General features: G+C 37.7%; 1 protein-coding gene across 1 annotated transcript in view; it reads left to right on the top strand.

Moving 5' to 3' along the window:
* The window catches only part of LOC146829816 (nicotinamide N-methyltransferase-like), an 81,922-nt gene extending 59,733 nt beyond the window's left edge, over window positions 1-22,189 (top strand). The window contains exon 3 of the mRNA XM_085606735.1: window positions 21,403-22,189. Coding sequence (XP_085462861.1) covers window positions 21,403-21,838 — 436 coding nt within the window. The 3' untranslated portion in view covers window positions 21,839-22,189. The remainder of the gene's footprint in view (window positions 1-21,402) is intronic.
* Window positions 22,190-22,419: the final 230 nt, after the last annotated feature.

Below are 22,419 nucleotides of genomic sequence, written 5' to 3'. Positions count from 1 at the left end.
CAATACACAGTCTCCAGAAACATACTCTTTGCACACATGCAGCAGCTTCACCTACACTCCCGTGCATACTTCTCAGCTCTGTGTGGTGTTTCAGATAACAGTGTGTAACGCAAACACATTCAACCTCTCCAAGGCTCATTTCCTTTGCTCTAGTCTAATCACTCACCCTGTAACACATGGTCATGGTCTCAAGTAGCTGTAAGGACATGTGCTCTTTTCTGCTTCTCTAAAATATAAGAAAAATGTGTCAGGCTGTCACAGTAATTATCACTTGCTCCACTACAGTACTAAATGTGCTTTCAAATTGCCAAAAAAAATATCGCTTTCTGCCTAGAATCACACCATGAGTCTGTGTGCACACAGCAATTGTTGTCAGAGATTTAATTCATGTTTCTCTTGTTTTGAAAGACTTGCACTCGTAGGAAAGGGTCGGCTCATATGATAGGATTTGAAAAGCTCAAAAAAAAATTGTAATGAATTAAAATTAGATAAAGGTATTTTTTTTTTTGTTTCTTGCAGGTATTGCTGATCAACAGTGAAAAAATTTAAAGATGCCTATAAAGTCAAGAAAGAGAAAAGAAAAGCAACAACAACTATATTTGAAGACAACTGGTTAAAAAAAATAGGAGGAGAAGCTTGTGTTGGAAAAAAGAAAAAGTCTTCTGGTAAGCAGACTAAAGAATTTTTAAAAAATATCTTCAAAAAAAAAATGTTAAAAAGATATTTTCAAACAGTGTTTCAAGTACAAAACAACAACAGAGTCAACAGCAAAAACAAAATGCTAATGTACAATCAGAAGTAAGAAAGAGTGACTTAACACGAAAAATAGATTTTAAAAACATTTGTCGAAAAATGTTTCAGAGAAGAGTGATGTTAAATTTGCTAAAGGATGTGAAAAAATATAAGAAGAAAACCAAATTTTATAAGAAAAAGAAATTTATTGAAACTATTGTTACGAAGGCTTTGGAAATAAAAAAAAACTATTCATTTTAATTTTGAACAGGATACGTAGATTGGATAAATTAGTCAATGCAATGAAGTCACAAAGCAAAAGGAAAAGAGTAGTGAAAAAAAATAACTTTTGTAAAGTGTTCTTAGGAGAATGGAAGCATAGTTCAAGTACTGAACCATTTTTTAATGAAGAGAGTTATCTTCAAAGTAATAGTTTGTTGCATGCAGTTGACACCAATGGTAGAGCATATGAAGTTAAAGATGGTTGTGTAATGGAAAAAATGAAAATGGTTCCAAGAAATGAGGAAGAAGTGATAGCTGCTGAGGTTATGGGGAGACGTCCTAAAGCCCCAGTGTACACTTGGAATTGTAGTAGTATTTGGACTGTGCGTCAGGAATCTATTGATAAATTACGTGACTTTCTAAGAGAATATAGTAAAAAGAGTGTTAAACAGAAGATTAAGGTGCTTCAAAGACTAGATCCATGCATAGTGAGAGAGAATACTGGTGTGCAAGGACATTCTCTGGCTTGTCTATCTAGGAAAGTGTGTCAAAGTGTTTTTCACCATTTTAGGATGCTGGCAGTACATCATACTGAAATGAGAAAGTTTGTGAGAACATTGTATTTTGCTAAAAGTCCAGCACTAAAGTTAAATGAGTTGAATAATGCTCTGTTCCGTGGATCTGTATCAGATGTAGTGAAGGTTACTGATGAGATTCAGTTTTGTTACTTTGGACCAGAACAAGAAAGTGCAGAAAATGACACAGTTATTGATGAAAATGTGGAAGAGAATGTAGAACTTACTGTTAGTAAAATCTTTGAAGATGAAATGACAAAATTTACTATCATCTCTAATGAAAGACCAAATATTACTTGTATTTGTTGCCGGAGAAGCCATTATAAAATTCAAACAAGGAATGTTGATCTGTATAAAAAAAGTGAATATGAAGATAATTATAGGTGAAAAGATTTTGCAACATATATATTTCTGGAAAATTGTTTTGAATTCGGTGAAGATCAGCGTATTTGTAAATACTGTTATAACAAGTTAGAAGAAAATAGAATGCCAGCTAGAGCTGTACATAATAAATTAGAATTGGTTGATATTCCTCCAGAACTTTCTGATTTAAATACGTATGAGTCTATACTCATTCAATGTGTCCATCCGTTTCAGACCATAGTGCGTAAAGAGCCAAAAACAGGTAAATTACCTCTTTCGGATTTACAAAGAGGTTTAAAAGGAAGAGTTGTCTATTTGCCATTGGATTTGAAAAAAAATATGGAAACAATTGATGCAGATACTTTGGAAACTGAACCATTAGTTATTCTGGTTAATGCTGTACCTACAAAGAATAAGAAAATTTGGCAGGAGCTGGTGGATGTACGAAAAGTACAAAGAGCAAATTTGTATTTGAAAAAAAAAATTAAATGGTATGAAGCAATTTATATGGATGAAGATGAAGAAGTTTTACTAGAAGACACAGGAATACCAACTGGGCAAATTGAAAAAGTGGATAAGTCAAAAGAAGAAGAAATTTATGAACATTTCAGCATACATCCTCTTCATTCTAAAGAAGTTATGGGAAACGCTATTGATCTGTTTCAGATGAAGAAAGCAAAAGGAACTCCTGTGAGTGTATGGGAGGAGAGCTTGGAAGCTCGTTGTTTTCCCCAACTGTTTCCTACAGGAGAAGGTGGACAATATGATGAACGTCCAGTACAGATTCCTGCTTCGGAGTATCGGACTACAAGATTATATGCAGAAGATCCAAGATTTTGTCAAAGTATTCCTTATTTGTTCCATCTTTTATTTGAAAGTGACTTGTCTGCACTATCTTATGCAGTAAATCACATTTTAAAAACTGGAGTACATCTACATAATGTGTCAGCAAAGGACTCTATCAACAAAGTGCAACAGCGGGATGATCATTTGGAATCTCAATTGATCAATTTGATGGCTTGTCAGCGTGGGACTAATGAATATTGGTACCGACGCCATGGAGAATTGAAATGTATGTTACGGAATTTAGGAACTCCTACATTGTTCCTTACCCTGAGCTGTGCTGAGTACGCTTGGGATGATTTACTGGATTTTCTGCGAGAGGCAAATTCAAACATTAAAAACATACAATACAAGACAGCAGGAGAATTGTGCTCATTGGATCCGGTTAATGTTTGCAGATATTTTAATCATAGATTTGAGGCTATGATGTCCTTCATCTGCAATAAAAAAAAATCCACCTCTTGGAGAAGTTGTGGATTTCTTTTGGAGAAAAGAGTGCCAAGCAAGTGGTGCTCCTCATATTAATATGCTGTTGTGGATCAAGGATGCCCCAAAATTTGGAACAGATGCTGATGAAGCAGTTTTATCTTTCATTGAAGAATATGCAACATGTGCTATACCTAAAAGCACAGAAGAGAAAAACTTAAAAGAGCAAGTTTTACGTTTCCAAAGTCATCGGTGTGGAAAATACTGTCGGCGAAAGTACAAGAGTAAAGATAAATTCTACACAAAATGTCGATTTGGATTTCCACGACCTGTTCTTTCAAAAGGAGGAGTAAACAGTTTTATGTCAGCTGTGCGACATACTATTACAAGAAAATCGCCTAAGAATACCTACAACCTAAGAAGAAAAGAAGAGTCAAAATATATAAATGACTACAACCCAGTCATTTTATCCATGTGGAATGCTAACATGGATATACAGTATGTGGCTGACAATTCTATTGCTGTTGCTCGGTATGTCACATCTTACATCACTAAATCTGAGAAAACGGAATTGAAGGAAATGTGGGAAGAGATTTCTCACGAGAAGACTGTCAGTAAGAAGCTATACAGTTTCAGTTTAAAGATGTTATCGCATCGAGAAATTGGATCCTACGAATGCTCAGATAGGTTATCATCTGCAAGTCTGTACTCGAAATCAAGAAGAATTATTTGGGTAAGTTTAGGCCTTGCAGGAATGCGAAATCGGGTACTGAAATCTATTCGAGAAATTGAATATTTAGCTGAGTACAAAGCAGAAAGTACAGAAATTTTAAGAACAAACATGTTGGACACATATTACCCACAAAGAAGTCATCACCTTGAGAACATGTGTCTCTATGAAGTGCTGCAGAACTTCATTTGTAAACAGAATGCCACAGAAGACATCAACAATGGAAAATATAAAGTCAATGGTGAGGAAGGATGTTTGGTGAAGCAAACAAAAGGAAGTTTGATAAATCACCGGAAGCTGAGTTGCGACACTCCTGACAATAAGGAATTTTACTACTTGGCACTTTTGCAGCTGTTTAAACCATGGCGTTCAGAGGACGAACTACTAGGAGCATTCCAGAGCTATGAAGGTTCCTTCAATGCTAGCAAAGACAGCATAGAATGCAGTACTTTCACAACTTATGTTCAAATGTTAAATGAAGAAATTGAACAAGAAGCAACAATTGCAGCTGAAGTAGCTAGAGACAGTTCTCAAGACAGTCAAAGTTCTGGGACGTTCAGTCAAGATCCCCTAGGACAACCGATCATAGAAAATGAAGCAGCAATAGCCATGAATGAAGTGGAAACAGCTATGAATCAAACTCAGGAAGATTTAGTAGACTTAACATATTTGGAGCAGCAACTGAATGAAGAACAAAAACAAATTTATGAAGAAGTCAGGAAAAAAATTGATCACGGATTACTACATGAAAATAAAGAGTGCTTATGCACATATTTTGAACCAATGAGAATGTATGTAAGTGGACAAGCAGGAACTGGAAAAAGTTTCTTAATTAATGTAATTAGAAGCTACCTACAGAACAAAACGGATTCAACTTTGTCTTGTGTTGTTACTGCTCCAACTGGGTTAGCAGCGTGTAACATAAAAGGAGTTACCTTACATCGTTTGCTAATGTTACCAGTAGAGCATGAGAACAAAATACAATACCACAAACAAGCAGGAGAAGCATGCTTGGAAGTTTCAAGAGTATTGAAGAAAATGAAAGTACTCATTATTGAAGAGGTAAGCATGGTATCAAACTTAATGCTTGTCTATGTGCATTTAAGAATGCAGCAAATTCTGAAGACAGAGTATGACGTGTTATTTGGAGGAAAACACGTCATAGTTTTTGGGGATCTTTTGCAACTTACTCCAGTTAAAGGACAACCGGTATTCCATACACTTAAACATGAAGACACGAAAAAGTTGTTAGGAAGTATAGGCAATGTAAATATTTGGACATATTTTGAGTATAAGGAACTCATTACCAATATGAGGCAAGCCAATGATGCGGATTATGCAAGTATTCTGAAAGATATAAGAATTGGACTACTCACAGAACATGGCAGAAAAGCATTACAGAGTCGATTGCTGAGTAATTTGTTTACAACAGAAGAAATAGTTCCAGAGAAAATATACAAGAAAATTGCTGAAAAAAATACTGTAATCTGCTTAATGCCAACACTACATGAATGCTCTGTATTCAATCAAGAACTTTTGAAATTGGAAAATGAAGAGATCATAAAACTGGAAGCAGTGGATAAAATTCAACATGAACGAATAACTATTATATTTACAGGCAAATTGGCTACTAAATTAGATTCTCTCGAGAAAAACATTTCAAAACAGCTGGTTTGGAAAAGAATCTTTATGTATGTATGAACTGTAGAGTAATTTTAAGACGTAATTTGGATGTAGAAAAAGGTTTAGTGAATGGAGCTATGGGTAAAGTTGTGGGTTTTGTAAAGTACCAGAAAAAAGATGGAATTGAATTCTTAAAAATAAAATTTGATCAGATTGAAGAGGTTAAAGACATTAGTCGTTGTTCAGTTCGTTTTTTGCTAGTGAAAGACTTTTATGTACGTAGGAAGCAGTTTCCGTTTTCTCTAGCATATGCTGGAACTATTCACAAGTCTCAAGGATTAACTGTAGATAGTGCTTTTGTAAACATTGGATCTAGTGTGTTTAAAGAAGGTATGGCATATGTTGCTTTGTTACACGTGAAAAAATTATCTGGTTTATTCATGATAGACTTTGATGACTCAAAAGTTAGTGCTGATGCAAACTGTGTAAAGGAATATAATAGATTAAGAAGAAGCTATGCTCCTCATTTAGGTCAGTATCCTGTGTTTGAAAAACGTGTTGTTTGTCGGAAAAGGAGATTTGAGAATATCTGTAATGAGGATGTACAGAAGAGAAAATAAAAAGACAGTGATGTGACTGCAAGCAAAAAGAAAAAGGACAGTGTGGAAGAGGTTGTTGGTTGTCATTTTGAAAATAGCTCTGGTGTCAACTGCTACGCAAATGTAGTGCTGAATGTTGTATTTTATCTTGAATTTTTGCAAGAGCAGATAATAGTAAATCAGGGAAAAAGATTCTATTCTTTGCTGAGTCTCCTTTATGAGAAGCTGAGTAATGATAAAACTAAAATAGAAAGTGCTTCTGATGTTAGAAATCTTTTAGATGTATGTTCTGGATGTACACAGTTTACACAAAATGTCCAGCAAGATGCACAGGAATTCCTAATGTATATGCTGATGGTACTGGAAGATGAAGGGGTAGAAGTAGAACATTTATTTGGTGTCTCTTATAAATGGGAACATTGTTGTGAAAACTGTATGAACACATGCAGTAGTAATGTTGATTCTGAAAGGTTCATATATTTACCATTACCAGAAAGTAAATCAATCACTTTTAGTAAATTAGTTAAAGATGCTAATCACAACATGGAATGTTCTGAATGTAAATCTGAAATGTTGTCAACGTTATTTATAAAGAAATATGGACAGTATGTAATTTTAATGGTGCAACATTGTAGAGCTGATGGAACAAAATTGGAAACTTTACTAAAGAAGTTTGTTGGTAATCAATTATCTATATCTGGAAAAACTTTTGTAGCCGTTGCAATAATTTTCCATGACGGTCCTTCTATAACTTCTGGTCATTACACAGATTATCTTAAATGTGAAAAAGGATGGACACTGTGTAATGATTCTCAATTGATTTTCAAGCAACATTTGCCTTATGATTTACCCAATTGTTACTTAATTTTTCTGAAACCCAAATTTTAAATACTAAATTCAGCATCTGAAGAAAGCATTATTTAAATTTTAAAGGATTAAAATTGAATATTTCACTCAAAGAGGATTTTAAACTTACCATTTGGCCTCAAGGAAAGGTAAAACAAACAATTGTGGACTTCTTTGACAGATATTATTTTGGCATATGTTCTTTTGCAACAAGGTTTACAGACGTTATTTCTTGAAAATTATTATTGTACTTAAAAGGTAATTTTAATATATATGTGACATTTTTATCAAGGTATGTTTTAGTGAGGATACATTTTGGGCTTTTTTAAACAATCTTTCAGATTGGTTTTTTTTTTGCCCGCTGTTAAATGATGAATATAATTGATTTCACTATTTTCAGTGAAAATCAAAACATTCTGAAAACAGCAAAAAAGGGCAAAAAATTGATTTGCTAAATATGACAAAACATGTACTGTTTAATAAAATGTATTGTTGAATATTAATACTTTTTTTCTTTTTTTCAGAACTAGAAAGAAAATTTTGAAAATGTAATTCAGTTTCCTTGCAATTAAATAAAAACATTTATTTCTAAATAAGTTATTTTGATGGTCAGGTAAGTTTCAAATATCTGTTTTTCTCACTCCTTTCGTTTCATGCTTCCTTTTCTTCACCTCTCCTCACTCTGCTTTTCTCATTTCTCTTCTCTCTCTCTCTCTTCCTGCTTTACTACTCTTTCGTAACTCCCTCACTCCTTCTCTACTACTCCCCTACCTTTACTACCTCCATCACTAATTTTTCATCCATGTTTCTTTCTCTGTATCCATATGTCTTAGTCTTTTTAACTGCCTTACTCCTTCTCAGTTGTTTGCTCTCTGTCTCTGTATCTGTCACTCTCTCTTTGTCTGTTTTACCCTTAATTTCCTTAACATCTCTGGGGCAGATTTACAAGCCACCTGCGCCACCACTACGTCCCTTTTCTTGACGTACTAGTGGCGCAGGGTGCTCCTCCATATTTACAAGGAGAGGATAAGCCACTCTGTGTGTCTTTTCCTCTCCTTGTAAATACAGCCAATTCAAACGCAGCACTGTGTGTTGAAGGGGTATTCTATGGGTGTTGTTGTTTGTGTTCCCACACAACACTTATAGAACTACACCAATCTCCTGATTTACGAGAAATCATAAGTCTGAACTTGTGTGTGAATACTACGCCACCCTAGAGGTGGCATAGTGAAGCACAACAAGGAGAAATGTTTTCATTTCTCTTCATTTTTTCCTCTTTCAGTGCGTGCTGCATGCTACCGCATGTATTGAAAGAGGAAAAAGCCTCTTGGGATTGTTTTTTTGGAAGGAAGGTGTCTCATCCTGCACAAGAACAGTTTCCCCACCACACAGGCATCCTTGCACCATGGTGCAAGGGAGCCTGCGTCGGCGTATGGATGCAGTTTTGGCGCCAGTGCAAGGGAAGCATAGAGATGCGACATTTTCTTGTAAATATATCGCATCTCTCTGCTTAGAAAGTAACGCAGCATGGTGCAGCATTATGACTTCCTGCACAATGTTTCGTACATTTATAAAAAATCTGCCCCTTTGTTTCTACCACTCCTCCTCTCTGCATCACTCATTTTCAATCTATGTTAATTTTTTAACCTTGTCCGTCATTCTCTTTCCCTCACATTGCCTAACTGTTACTATCCTTTCCTCATAGTCACTCCTATTCTCCTACTTCTCTTCCTTCTGTATGTATCTCGCACTCCTTCTCCTTTTTGCAATCTTTCCTTCAATCTCCTTCACTCTGTTTTGCTCATTGACATCCTGACTCCCTTTCTCTCAGTGCAGTTTCCTAAATCCCTCTATCTTCTAACTCTCCATTTCTCATTTTCCCTTACCCCCTTTTCTAATCCTCATGCCCTTTAAAAAAAAAAAAAAAATCAAATGTAACTGTTTTGATGGTGGTTGGCTCTAAAATGAGCTATTATATTTTTTGATAGGTTTCTGGTACCTATACGTAAGTACTGATGCAGAGTTTAAAGTTTAATAGGAAGACTCTCTTCCCTACATCTGTGAAATGTACACAATCTCTTTTTTAATTGCTTTGCCACTCCCCTCTCTTTGTCAGGGAGTCCCTGAAGGTTTACTAAAGTTGAAAAAAATGATTATTTTTAAAAAAAAACATCATTGGGTGTGCGCAGTGTGCGCGCACCCCCCAAAAAAAATGACAAATAGATTAAAAAAACAAATTTTTTTGTTTAGATTTTAGGTGGCTCTAAAAAGAGCCCTTCAGTTAATGTAGGGACAGAGGAAGAGAAAAACGAATAAAAAATAACAAAACTATGGCCTAGTGCAAGAGTGCTGCTCAAATCTTCTCTGAATGAGATCAACACTGCTCTCACCCATAGAAATGAGAGTACCACAATCCATGCACCTTGTACACATCCTCGCAAAACAAGGATGTATATCCAGAGGTGTGGAAGAAGGTGAAGGCACCATCGCAGAAGAAGTGCTCGGCTGAGCTGCCGAAGATGTGCTCGGCTGAGCTGCTGCAGATGTCGTCGGCTGAGCAGGTGGAGGGTTTGCCCCAGAAGCTCGACGAAAAGTCGCAGGATGCAGTTTTTCAACGTGCCTCAACATTGTGTGAATACTAAAAGAGTACTTCTTATTAGCATTCCCACGTGATAAGGTCCGCTGACAAATTATGCAGGTGACTTTTGCCCCTCAGGAAAAGTGAAAAACTGCCATATAAAGGAGTCTTTCTGCTTCCTCTGCCTCTGTCTCTCAAGAGTGTCCTGTTCACTCTCAGAAGATGGCTGGTGCACTGCCATTGTCTCACAAAAACAGAGTAGCTCCTTCTCCAAGGGAATAAGAACTAATAATGAGGGGAGTGGGTGTGGTTTTGGAAGAATCTGGAACTGAAAGTACTTTGAACCAATGAAAGTGATGTTTCTTGATCACATGACTTGCAATGATGGGATTGGGTGTGGGGTTGAAAGAATCTGAAACTGAAAGTAATGAAAACCAATTAAAAGTGTTGTTTTATTAATCACATAACTCGAGGTGCGCGCACGGAGCAAGCTCAGAGAGCGCACGGTGCAATTACGCATGCACGAACGTGTACGCGCGCATGCGCATAAGTATTATGCGCGTACGTAGCGCGCATACGCAGCACGCGCGCATGCGCGAACGTCACCGCGTGTGCTCCGCGTGTATGCGCGAGTGTAGCGCGCGGAGCACGTACAAGGTATGCAAGCGTACGTAGAGAACGTACACATGCTCACACCACATACGCATACGTACTGGGTGCGCGCTGCGCGCACGTAATAAAACAAACGTGTTATAGTTAGCTGGCCATTTCACTCGTAAAAAACCAATGAAATTCCACCGTTATAGTTAGTTCACCTAACTATAACTCGCACGCCCGAAATCCACTGCTGATGACGTCACATATTACATCACTCATGACATGGTCAGTGACATCACTCATGACATCACTGATGACATCTCAAATGACATCACTGATTACATCACTGATGACGTCATATATGTGATAAAATAGTACATCCTCTCCCACCCTAAAATAAATTTAGAAACACCAACTCAAACTTTCAGACGGGCAATTTGAAAACTATAGATACTCCAATAACAATAACTACATACCTAAACATTGACTCTTAGATCTACATGCACCTCAATTCACTCACCTTTACAGTCACTTATACTTACAGTCACTCCGTTGAAGACTATCATATGCATTTATAAACATATATAGACACTCACACACTACCAATCAAGCATTTAGGTAATGACACACCTAGTCAGTTGTGCAAATAAATAAGCACAGTCAAATTAACTCACCTATACAGTTAAACACACTCAAGATTACTTACTTATAAAAATAATAAAACATTTTGACACTCTTACACAATTTCAAGTACAAGCACACACTCATTCATACAGCCAGTTCCGCTATCACACACTCTCAGATATAGATAGTTATATACTCTTACACACATATACACTGTGTTTCATATATGTACTTACTGTCACATCTACAACTGAGATGCACATTCAATCCCTAACACACCCATACATACACTCACTCAACCATACAGTCCGTCACAGTTGCACTCTTAAAACCATGCACCCATAGGATGACCCACTCATATATCTATGCCCGTTATAGTTAGTTCAGCTAACTATAACTCGCGCGCCCGCAATCCACTGCTGATGACGTCACATATAACATCACTCATGACATGGTCACTGACATCACTCATGACATCACTGATGACATCTCAAATGACATCACTGATGACATCACTGATGTCATCATCCAGTGAATGTATGTTTTTTTGAAAATTAAATATGTTTTATATATGTATATCTCAAGGATGATGGAACAATAAATGGGTATATAAGTGTCTAAATGGATGATTTTTTTTGAAAAATATATTTTGTAACTGACTGATAAAGTGTATGAAAGTGAATACATGGCTTAGTGAGTAATGTTTTAATATGTAAATATCTGTATCCTGTCTCTCACTTTGTGTATAAGTGGCTGCATGGGTTGGTGAGTAGCTACATGGGTGTCTATATAGGTTATTAGTTGGTTTTTTGAGTATCAGTCTGAGTGTCTGCATGGTTTGGAGGAAGAAACTACGTAGTGCATAGGTGCATGAATGAGTGACTGACAGCATGTGTGCAGGACTGTATGGGTGGATGAGTGTGTGTATGAGTGTGTTAGTGAGTGAATGACTGTCTCAATAGTGTCTTTATGAGTATCTACATATGTTTAAAACTAATATATGTGACTATTGGTGTATATAAGTGAATATATGTGATAGTGAGAAATTGGGAGTGTTCCTGTATCAATAAGTATGTGTTTCTATAAGTGATTGTTTAAAAGACCAAGTATGTGTAAGTTTCCGTAGAAGTAAGTGTGGTGGTGTGTGGATTTCGGGCGCGCGAGTTATAGTTAGCTGAACTAACTATAACGGGGGAATTTCAATGGTTTTTTACAAGTGAAATGTCCACCTAACTATAACGTCTGTGAAACCTATGGTTTTTTCACTGAATTTGCAAGGTTTTTTAAATGCTAATTCCTAACTATAACGTATGTGAAACCCATGTTTTTTTCAGTGAATTTTATGGTTTTTTAAATGCTAATTCCTAACTATAACGTGTGTGAAACCCATGGTTTTTTCAGTGAATTTGTATGGTTTTTTTAAATGCTAATTCCTAACTATAACGTGTGTGAAACCCATGGTTTTTTCAGTGAATTTGTATGGTTTTTTAAATGCTAATTCTTATATTTAACGTGTTTTTTTTTTTTTTTTTGCAAGGTTTTTTACATCTTTTTATTTTTACTTTATATTCTCTTTAAACACTATGGTAAAATTGTAAAAATTCTGCAATATATATTTTTTTCACCTTTTTTTTTTAACCAAACAAGTAAGATATATTAGTATAACATAGTGATTCTTTTTTTCCATTTTTTTTTTTTTTTCGTACGCGTACGGTAAGCTTCCCGTAAGCGCACGTTTTACTTTATGTACGTAATATTTCTACGCCTTTTGCGTATAGTTACGCAATTTACGTAGACGTGCGTACTGCGTATGCGGCGCGTAAGCGCATACGCTACACGCGCACGTTACGCGGAAGTGTTGGGGCGTGCCTGTTATGCGCATGTGTGCGTGCACGTGTCTTTTATACGCGCATGCGTACTTTTACCATAAGCGCTCCGTAAGCGTTCCGTAAGCGTAACGTACGCGCACGGTGGGTCATGTGATCAAGAAACAACACTTTTGATTGGTTTAAACTACTTTCAGTTCTAGAACTCTCCTACACCACACCCATTCCCCTCATTTCTGCTTGTGATCCCTTAGGAGAAGGAGCTGAGTTGTCTTTGGGATACGATGGCAGACCAGCACTCCTCTTCTGAGAGTGAGGCAAGCAGCACCACCATCAGGCAGAGAAGGAGGAAACAAAAGAGCTCTTTTATATGGGAGTATTTTACGTTTCCTGATGGCCAGAAAAAGGTTAATGCTCCTTTAGTGACTTGCAAGCTTTGCCAGCGTGTACTTTCTAGAGCTAATCCTAACAAGAAGTATTCCTTCAGGAATCACACTATGTTAAGACACCTTGAGGATGTACACCCTAGGACAAATGCTCGACATACTGGAGCTAACCCTTCAGTAAGTCGACCGAGCACATCCACAGCAGCTCAGCCGAGTCCATCTTCGGCAGCTCAGCTGAGCCCTTCATCTGTGGGAGCCAACCTTACCTTTCAAAAACATTTTTTTTTTTTTTTACCGTACGGTAAGCATATTTTTTTTTTTTTTTTTTTAAAAACACTAAAAAACAATTACCACATTACAAAGTCCTTGAGGGATTAATAACGAAAAAGTGAAAATCTGATTGAGGAGAAGTGGAAAAAAGGACCATAAAATTTCTGACTTACCTGACCCACCCAAAAAATTAAATATCAATTTAAATTTTATTTAAATTGCTAGAAAAATGGTCTTATTTTTCGAAAATTTTCTTTCTCAATCTGAAAAAAAAAGAAAAAAGTATTAATATTTAATAAAACATTTTATAATACAGTACACGTATTTACATATTTTCAAAAAACAATTTTTTGCCATTTTTTTGCTGTTTTCAGAATATATTGCATTTCACTATTAATCATGAAAGCAATTGCATTCATCATTTAACAGCGGGCAAAAAAAAATAACAATCTCAAAGATTGTTTTAAAAAAGCCCAGAATCTCTTCTCACTTAAACATAACATTATAGAAATGCAAAATATTCAAAAAAAATGTCATCTAATAACAATAACTATTTCTAAAAAATACCGTCTGACAATTTTGTTACAGAAGCATAATAACAAAAATAATATATCTCAAATAACTCCACAAAACATCTGGTTACCTTTCCTTTAGGCCAAATGGTAATTTTTACATTCTTTTTTGAATAAATTTCCAATGGTATTCCAATAAAATTCCAAAATTTGATTTGTACAGATGTAACTAATTCTCTCTAAAATTTTGGTTTCCGAAAGATTAATTAGGAATTAAATTAGTCCACAATACAATTGGTTACCTTTCCTTTAGGCCAAATGGTAATTTTTAAAAATCTTTTTATTAGAAAATTCCAATGGTAATCCAATAAAATGGTAAAATTGATTTGTACAGATGTTGCCAATTCTCTCTAAAATTTTGGTTTTAGGAAGATTAGATAGGAATTTGCTAAATCAAAAGGCAAACGTTGCTTAAAAACCAATTGACAACCATTACACATTGTCCAGCCTTTTTTACATTTTAGATAAACTGTGTAATGACCAGAAGTTACAGTAGGTCCATCATGGAAAATTATTGCAACTGTTACAAAAGTTTTTCCTGAAATTGATAATTGCTGTCCTGTAAACTTCTTTATTAAAGTACCCAATTTTGAACCATCAGCTCTACATCGTTGCATCATTAAAATTACATACTGTCCGTATTCCTTTAAAATTAACGTTGAAAACATGTCAGATTTACACTCACCGCATTCCATGCTATGATTAGCATCTTTAACTAATTTAGCAAAAGTGACTGATTTACTCTCTGGCAATGTCAAATAAATAAACCTTTCAGAATCAACATTAGAGCCACATGTATTGAAACAGTTTTCACAACTATGTTCCCATTTATAAGAGAGACCAAACATATTTTGTATTTGTACCCCTTCTTCTTCCAGTACCTGAAGAAAATACATCAAGAATTCCTGTGCGTCTTGCTGTACATTTTGAGAAAACTGTGTACATCCTGAACATACATCTAAAAGTTTTCTAATTTCAGTAGCACTTTCTATTTTAGTTTTATCAATACTCAGCTTTTCAAAAAGGAGACTCAGCACAGAACAGAATCTTTTTCCCTGATTTACTATTATCTGCTCCTGCAAACTTTCAAGATAAAATACAACATTCAGCACTACATTAGCGTAGCAGTTGACACCAGAGCTATTTTCAAAATGACAACCAACAACCTCTTCAACATTGTCCTTTTTCTTTTTGCTTGCAATTATATCACTCTTCTTTTGTTTTCTCTTCTCTACATCCTCATTACAGACATTCTCAGTTCTCCTTTTCCGAGAAACAACACGTTTTTCCAACACAGGATACTGACCTAAATGAGGAACATAGGTTCTTCTTAATCTATTATACTCCTTTACACAATTTGCATCAGCACTAACTTTTGAGTCATCAAAGTCTATCATGAATAAACCAGATAATGTTTTCACTCGTGACAAAGCAACATAAGCCATACCTTCTTTGAACACAGTTGAACCAATGTTCACAAAAGCACAATCTACAGTTAATCCTTGAGACTTGTGAATAGTTACAGCATATGCTAGAGAAAACGGAAACTGCTTCCTACGTACATATAAGTCTTTCACAAGCAAAAAACGGACTGAACAACGACAAATGTGTTTAACCTCTTCAATCTGATCAAACTTTATTTTTAAAAATTCAATCCCATCTTTTTTCTGGTAGTTCGCAAAACCCACAACTTTACCCATAGCTCCATTCACTAAGCCTTTTTCAACATCCAAAGTTCTCCTTACAAATACTCTACAGTTCATGCAAACATATAGATTTTTTTCTAATCCAGCTGTTTTCGAAATTTTCTTCTCTAGAGAATCCAATTTTTTTCTCAGTTCGCCAGTTAATGTAATTGTAATTCTTTCATGCTGAATTTTGTCCACTGCTTCCAATTTCTTAATCTCTTCCTTTTCCAATTTCAAAAGTGCCTCATTGAATACTGAGCACTCACGTAGTGTTGGCATTAAGCAGATTACAGAATTTTTTTCTGCAATGTTCTGGTATATTTTCTCTGGAACTATTTCTTCACTTGGGAATAAATTATGTAGCAACCGACTCTGTAATGCTTTCCTGCCAACTTCAGTGAGTAGTCCAATTCTGATATCTTTCAGAATACTTGCATAATCTTCATCGTTTGCTTGCCTCATATTAGTAGTAAGTTCCTTGTACTCAAAGAAGGACCAAATATTTGCATTACCAATGCTTCCCAATGCTTCCCAATGACTTCTTCGTGTCCTCATGTGTCACAGTATTAAACACTGGTTGTCCTTTAACTGGAGTAAGCTGTAGAAGATCCCCAAAAACTATGACATGTTTTCCACCAAATAACACGTCATAGTCTCTCCTTAGAATTTGCTGCATTCTTAAATGCACAAAGGCAAGCATTAAGTTTGATACCATGCTCACCTCATCAATAATGAGAACTTGCATCTTCTTCAACACTCTTGACACTTCAAAGCATGCTTCTCCTGTTAGCATGTGGTATTCTATTTTGTTCTCATGCTCCACTGGTAACATTAGCAAACGATGTAAGGTAATTACTTTTATGTTATATGCTGCTAACCCAGATGGAGCAGTTACCACACAAGACAAAGTTGAATCCGTTTTTTGCTGTAGGTAGCTTCTGATGACTTTTATTAAGAAACTTTTTCCCGTTCCAGCTTGTCCGCTCACATACATCCTAATTGGTTCAAATGATGTGCATGAGCACTCTTTTTTTCATGTAGTAATCCGTGATCAATTTTGTTTCTGATCTCTTCATAAATTTGTTGCTGTTCTTCATTCAGTTGTTCTTCCAAATTTGGTAAGTCTATTAATTCTTCATGAGCTTGATTCATAGCCGTTTCCACTTCAGTCATGGCTATTGCAGCTTCATTTTCTACGATTGGTTGTCCAAGGGGATCTTAATTGAGCGTTCCTGAACTTTGGCTGTCTTGAGAACTGTCTCTAGCTACTTCCGCTGCAATTGTAGCTTCCTGTTCAATTTCTTCATTTAACATTTGGACATAATTTGTGAAAGTACTGCATTCAATTGTATCTTTACATGCATTAAATGAGTCCTCATAGCTCTGGAATTCTCCAAGTAGTTCATCCTCTGAACGCCGTGGTTTGAACAGCTGTAAAAGTGCCAAGTAGTAAAATTCCTTTTTTTCAGTAGTGTCGCAAGTCATCTTCCGGTGATTTATCAAACTTCCTTTTGTTTGCTTCACCAAACATCCTTCCTCACCACTGACTTTATATTTTCCATTGTTGATGTCTTCTGTGGCATTCCGTTTAAAAATGAAGTTCTGCAGCACTTCATAGAGACACATGTTTTCAAGGTGATGACTTCTTTTTGGGTAATATGTGTCCAACATGTTTGTTTTTAAAATGTCTGTACTTTCAGGTTCGAACTGTGCTAAATATTCAATTTCTCCAACAGATTTCAGTAACCCGATTTCTCATTGCTGCAAGGCCTAAACTTGCCCAAATTATTCTTCTTGATTTCGAGTAGAGACTTGCAGAAGATAACCTATCTGAACATTCGTAGGATCCAATTTCTCGATGCGATAAAATCTTTAAACTGAAACTGTATAGCTTCTTACTGACAGTCTTCTCGTGAGAAATCTCTTCCCACATTTCTTTCAATTCAGTCTTTTCTGATTTAGTAATGTAAGACGTTACATATCGAGCAACAGCAATGGAATTGTCAGCTACATACTGTATATCCATGTTAGCATTCCACATGGATAAAATGACTGGGTTGTAGTCATTTATATATTTTGATTCTTCTTTTCTTTTTAGGTTGTAGGTATTCTTACTTAGGTGATTTTCTTGTAATAGTATGTCTCACAGCTGACATAAAACTGTTTACTCTTCCTTTTGTGTGCCTCGGAGCTTACAGACCTCCACGGACGCTAAGCTGAATCACGGGGGAAGGCTGCTGCTTCGATAGCTCTGGGACTGCGAGGACCAAGGGGCCCAGCGCCAACTACATCAGCCTCACCTGGTTGCTCTTCCCGGAGCCGCCTCCCTGCACCATACTACGCCTCGCGGCCCCCGCTTCGCGGGAGCCGCTCGTTGTTCCAATCAGGATAAATGCTTGGCTAAGCCCTCATTCGTGCTGTGTGCCTCGGAGCTTACAGACCTCCATGGACGCTAAGCTGAATCACGGGGGAAGGCTGCTGCTTCGATAGCTCTGGGACTGCGAGGACCAAGGGGCCCAGCGCCAACTACATCAGCCTCACCTGGTTGCTCTTCCCGGAGCCGCCTCCCTGCACCATACTACGCCTCACGGCCCCCGCTTCGCGGGCGCCGCTCGTTGTTCCAATCAGGATAAATGCTTGGCTAAGCCCTCATTCGTGCTGGGTGCCTCGGAGCTTACAGACCTCCACGGACGCTAAGCTGAATCACGGGGGAAGGCTGCTGCTTCGATAGCTCTGGGACTGCGAGGACCAAGGGGCCCAGCGCCAACTACATCAGCCTCACCTGGTTGCTCTTCCCGGAGCCGCCTCCCTGCACCATACTACGCCTCGCGGCCCCCGCTTCGCGGGCGCCGCTCGTTGTTCCAATCAGGATAAATGCTTGGCTAAGCCCTCATTCGTGCTGTGTGCCTCGGAGCTTACAGACCTCCACGGACGCTAAGCTGAATCACGGGGGAAGGCTGCTGCTTCGATAGCTCTGGGACTGCGAGGACCAAGGGGCCCAGCGCCAACTACATCAGCCTCACCTGGTTGCTCTTCCCGGTACCGCCCCCTTGTTGACGCCCTTTGCTAATAACGTCACAATCTTGTTACGCGCCAGCGGAACGCGCGCGGACCGGGGCGAAGACCGGGCAAAGAGCGGGCCGTTTGTGGCCGTTCGTGGTCGGTTGTGGTCAGGGCGGGCCACTTCCCCAAAACGGGCCGCCCCAAACGAGTTACACACTTTGCTGGCACTGTGAGTACATGCGCCATTGCTGACTGGAATATGAGGAGCACCTCTTGCCTGGTACTCTTTTCTCCAAAAGAAATCCACTACTTCTCCAAGAGGTGGATTTTTTTTATTGCAGATGAAGGACATCATAGCCTCAAATCTATGATTGGAATATCTGCAAACATTAACCGGATCCAATGAGCACAGTTCTCCTGCTGTCTTGTATTCGATGTTTTTAATGTTTGAATTTGCCTCTCGTAGAAAATCCAGTAAATCATCCCAAGCGTACTCAGCACAGCTTAGGGTAAGGAACCATGTAGGAGTTCCTAAATTCCGTAACATACATTTCAATTCTCCATGGCGTCGGTACCAATATTCATTAGTCCCACGCTGACAAGCCATCAAATTAATCAATTGAGATTCCAAACGATCATCTCGCTGTTGCACTTTGTTCATAAAATCCTTTGCAGTCACATTACGTAGATGTACTCCAGTTTTCAAAATGTGATTTACTGCATAAGATAGTGCTGACAAGTCACTTTCAAATAAAAGATGGAACAAATAAGGAATACTTTGACGAAATCTCGGATCTTCTGCATATAGTCTTGTAGTCCGATACTCAGAAACAGGAATCTGTACTGGACGTTCTTCATATCGTCCTCCTTCTCTTGTAGGAAACAGCTGGGGAAAACAACGAGCTTCCAAGCTCTCCTCCCATAAACTCACCGGAGGGAAATGAAATCACACATTTCTATTGGTTGAAAACCAACCCTTTTCCAAAAGTACCCTTCCCCCAACTTGACTTATGCCTGCTACCATAGCAACAGCTCATGGAACACTGCTGTGTGGAGTCAGGTCAGAAGTTCACCACACAATGTTTCATTTTCAAAGTGCAAGAGTGCTTGACTTTTCAAACCTAACAGCAAATCCATAGTAATGTTCTTTGGTAACACATTTTTCTGTACCAATACAAAACATGCTTCTATAAATTTACACATACAGCCTAGTTTTTAGTGTAGAATGGTGTGAAACAGCCAATGAGTTCTTTTTATTTAAAAAAAATATGTATGCCTCCATTTCCAAACTGTCTTTCATTTTTTTTTCCCATTCTACTGACATACACCTCCTGAGTGCATCCAGATCTCCTTGGAAGATGTTCACAGTGTGGATTGTAGGGCACAGCTATGTCTTCTGGAGTGAAAAGTATGCAGAGAAAACAGGTATGGTGAGAGACCTTGCTTTGCCAAATGTAGACATTAAATGGATTGGTCAGAGAGGGTTAAAGTGGCACCAATTGATGCCATTGGTGAAATCCTTCATGCAAATCCAACACCCTGACCTCATAATAGTGCATTGTGGTGGCAATGACCTAGGCACTTTGACTGGGGTAGGTCTGGAAATGCTTATGGAGGAGACCTGTGCACAACTGTTTTCACTTTTCCCTAAAACTGCCTTTGCGTATTCTAACATATGCCAAAGGCAAAAATGGAACTGGTCCAATCAATTTTGTCCACAGATTGACAAAGCAAGAAAGCACGTCAACAAATCTGTTTCTGCTTTCCTCCGAGACTATGGTATGGGTTCCATTTACCACAACAACTTGCGTTACAACATGCAAGACATTTATAGAGGAGATGGTGTACACTTCACTGATGAAGGGAACAGAGTCTTCCTCTTGAACCTTAGACTCTGCATCGGTACTTACTTGTAGGTACCACTAAAAAATCACTTCATAAACACAACAGCTCTTTTTAGAGCCCACTAATATCTAAACACTTAAATCAGAATTTTATTTCTTTTTTTTTTTTTTTCTGCCGTACGCGTACGGTAAGCTTACCGTACACGCACTCTGCGATTTTTTTTTTAAATTAATAAATGTATTTTTCGTACTTTTGTGTCCTTCTTTGACCCCCTTTCAAATGTTAGGGGGTCTGTAACTCTCTTCCTTGCCCCCTTTTCATGTTATCCACCTTTTTTTTCTGTGTGAAACACACGAAATGGCGGCCGACACTTCCTGATTTCGTTCGATTCGAATGTTTACAGTCATGTGACAACCAATCAGATTTGAGCTCGCGCACGGCACCGTACGCGTACGGTAAGCTTACCGTAAGCGCACGGAGCGCGCTTACAGATATATATATTGCTTTAAATGCTATTTTCTTAGGAACTACTGAACAGATTTACACCAGACCTACAAAAGGCACATCCTTGACCTACGGACTACCTCTCTGCCAAATTACAAGTAATTTTGTTCAGCCGTTCGGGCTGTAGCTCGGACTAAAGGTCCTATGGGAAAATGCATGGGGAAAATGCGTTTTGGGACCCCCCTTTTTTCTCAGCCCCCCTTGACGAATCACCCCAAACTTTCAGGGTAGGAGCGGAGCGGAGCGCCCCATTAGTTTTGAAAATTTCGCGAGGATTCGTCAACCGGCGCCAAAGTTATTCAAAATAGAATTTTGATATTTCCTATGGAAACACGGTCCTAACTATAACTACCTACTGGCGACCGCCAGTAGGTAATATATATATATATATATATATATATATATATATATATATATATATATAGCCCCTTTGCAAACATATAGCTTATATTCATACAAACTGGTTTTGAAAAATTTACATAACTTGTGAGAAAAGATCACGTTTTAACCAATAATAAAATCAAACTAAAATATTTTATTTTATTTTCAGAGATGCGGGGGCTGAGAAGCAAAATCTGTTAAGAGGAAAAATGAAGCACGTTCTAAGATTTGACGCCAGCAAAAGTAACCCCATATCTCCCACCGTCCTGCCTCAAGCTGACTGTCTGATTTTGCCTCATTGTTTGGAGGTCCTCATGACAGATGAAGAAGGGTTCTGCAGTGCTTTAAGAAATGTCTCATCACTGTTAAAAAATGGAGGGCATCTAATAATGATAGCATGCCTTGAGACCACTTATTACATGATTGGGAGCTTTAAGTTTCCCCACCTATGTATGGATGAGAGTTTTATAAGGAAAGCGTTAGGGGATGCTGACTATGTCATTGAGGAGCTGCAGGTGTTTCCCAGGACAGTTAATCAATTGTATGACGTGATAGATTACAGTGGTCTAATACTTGTTCATGCTCGAAAAGAAATACCTGTTTAATGTACTTATGGATCCTAATTAATAGACATAATATTGAAAGGATTAGCTTGTACCTGTCCTGCATCAAATTTCTTCTTTCACCGCCTTTGTTGACCCTATTGCTGCCGAAACCAGTGGTTCTCTGCTCTCTGCCTCTCCTCACTGCTTGACAACTGGACATTGCTTTTGCTGGGACCACCTTCCCTTGGCTCTGCCAGGTTCTGTCTTAGTCAATATCCCCTTGTCCTTTACTGCTAGGTGAAATGGAGTCAATAACTTCCTGTGGTAGTAATGATTGATCTTGCATTTGAATTGCAGCTAAAAAGGTTGATTCAATCTTACAATAAAATGATGGTCCATTCTCTCAAACAATTGAAATCTTGCGCATTTTGTTCTGCAATGTTCTAAGTCTGTGTGTGTGTCCATTACTGCCCATACATAGATGGTTCAGCTATCCAGTGGATATTTTCCATTGGAGAACAGGATACAACCCTCTTTCCACTATTTATGATTTCCAAATGTGCATTTTATATTTAAATACAGCTATAAAAAAACACATGAAAAGTGTAATAGTAGTAATTCCAAAGATGTACTCATTTTAG

This window comes from Triturus cristatus, chromosome 5_2 (genome assembly GCF_964204655.1).
Source record: "Triturus cristatus chromosome 5_2, aTriCri1.1, whole genome shotgun sequence".
In the NCBI taxonomy this organism is placed as follows: domain Eukaryota; kingdom Metazoa; phylum Chordata; class Amphibia; order Caudata; family Salamandridae; genus Triturus; species Triturus cristatus.
This window is presented reverse-complemented; position numbering and strand designations above follow the sequence as displayed.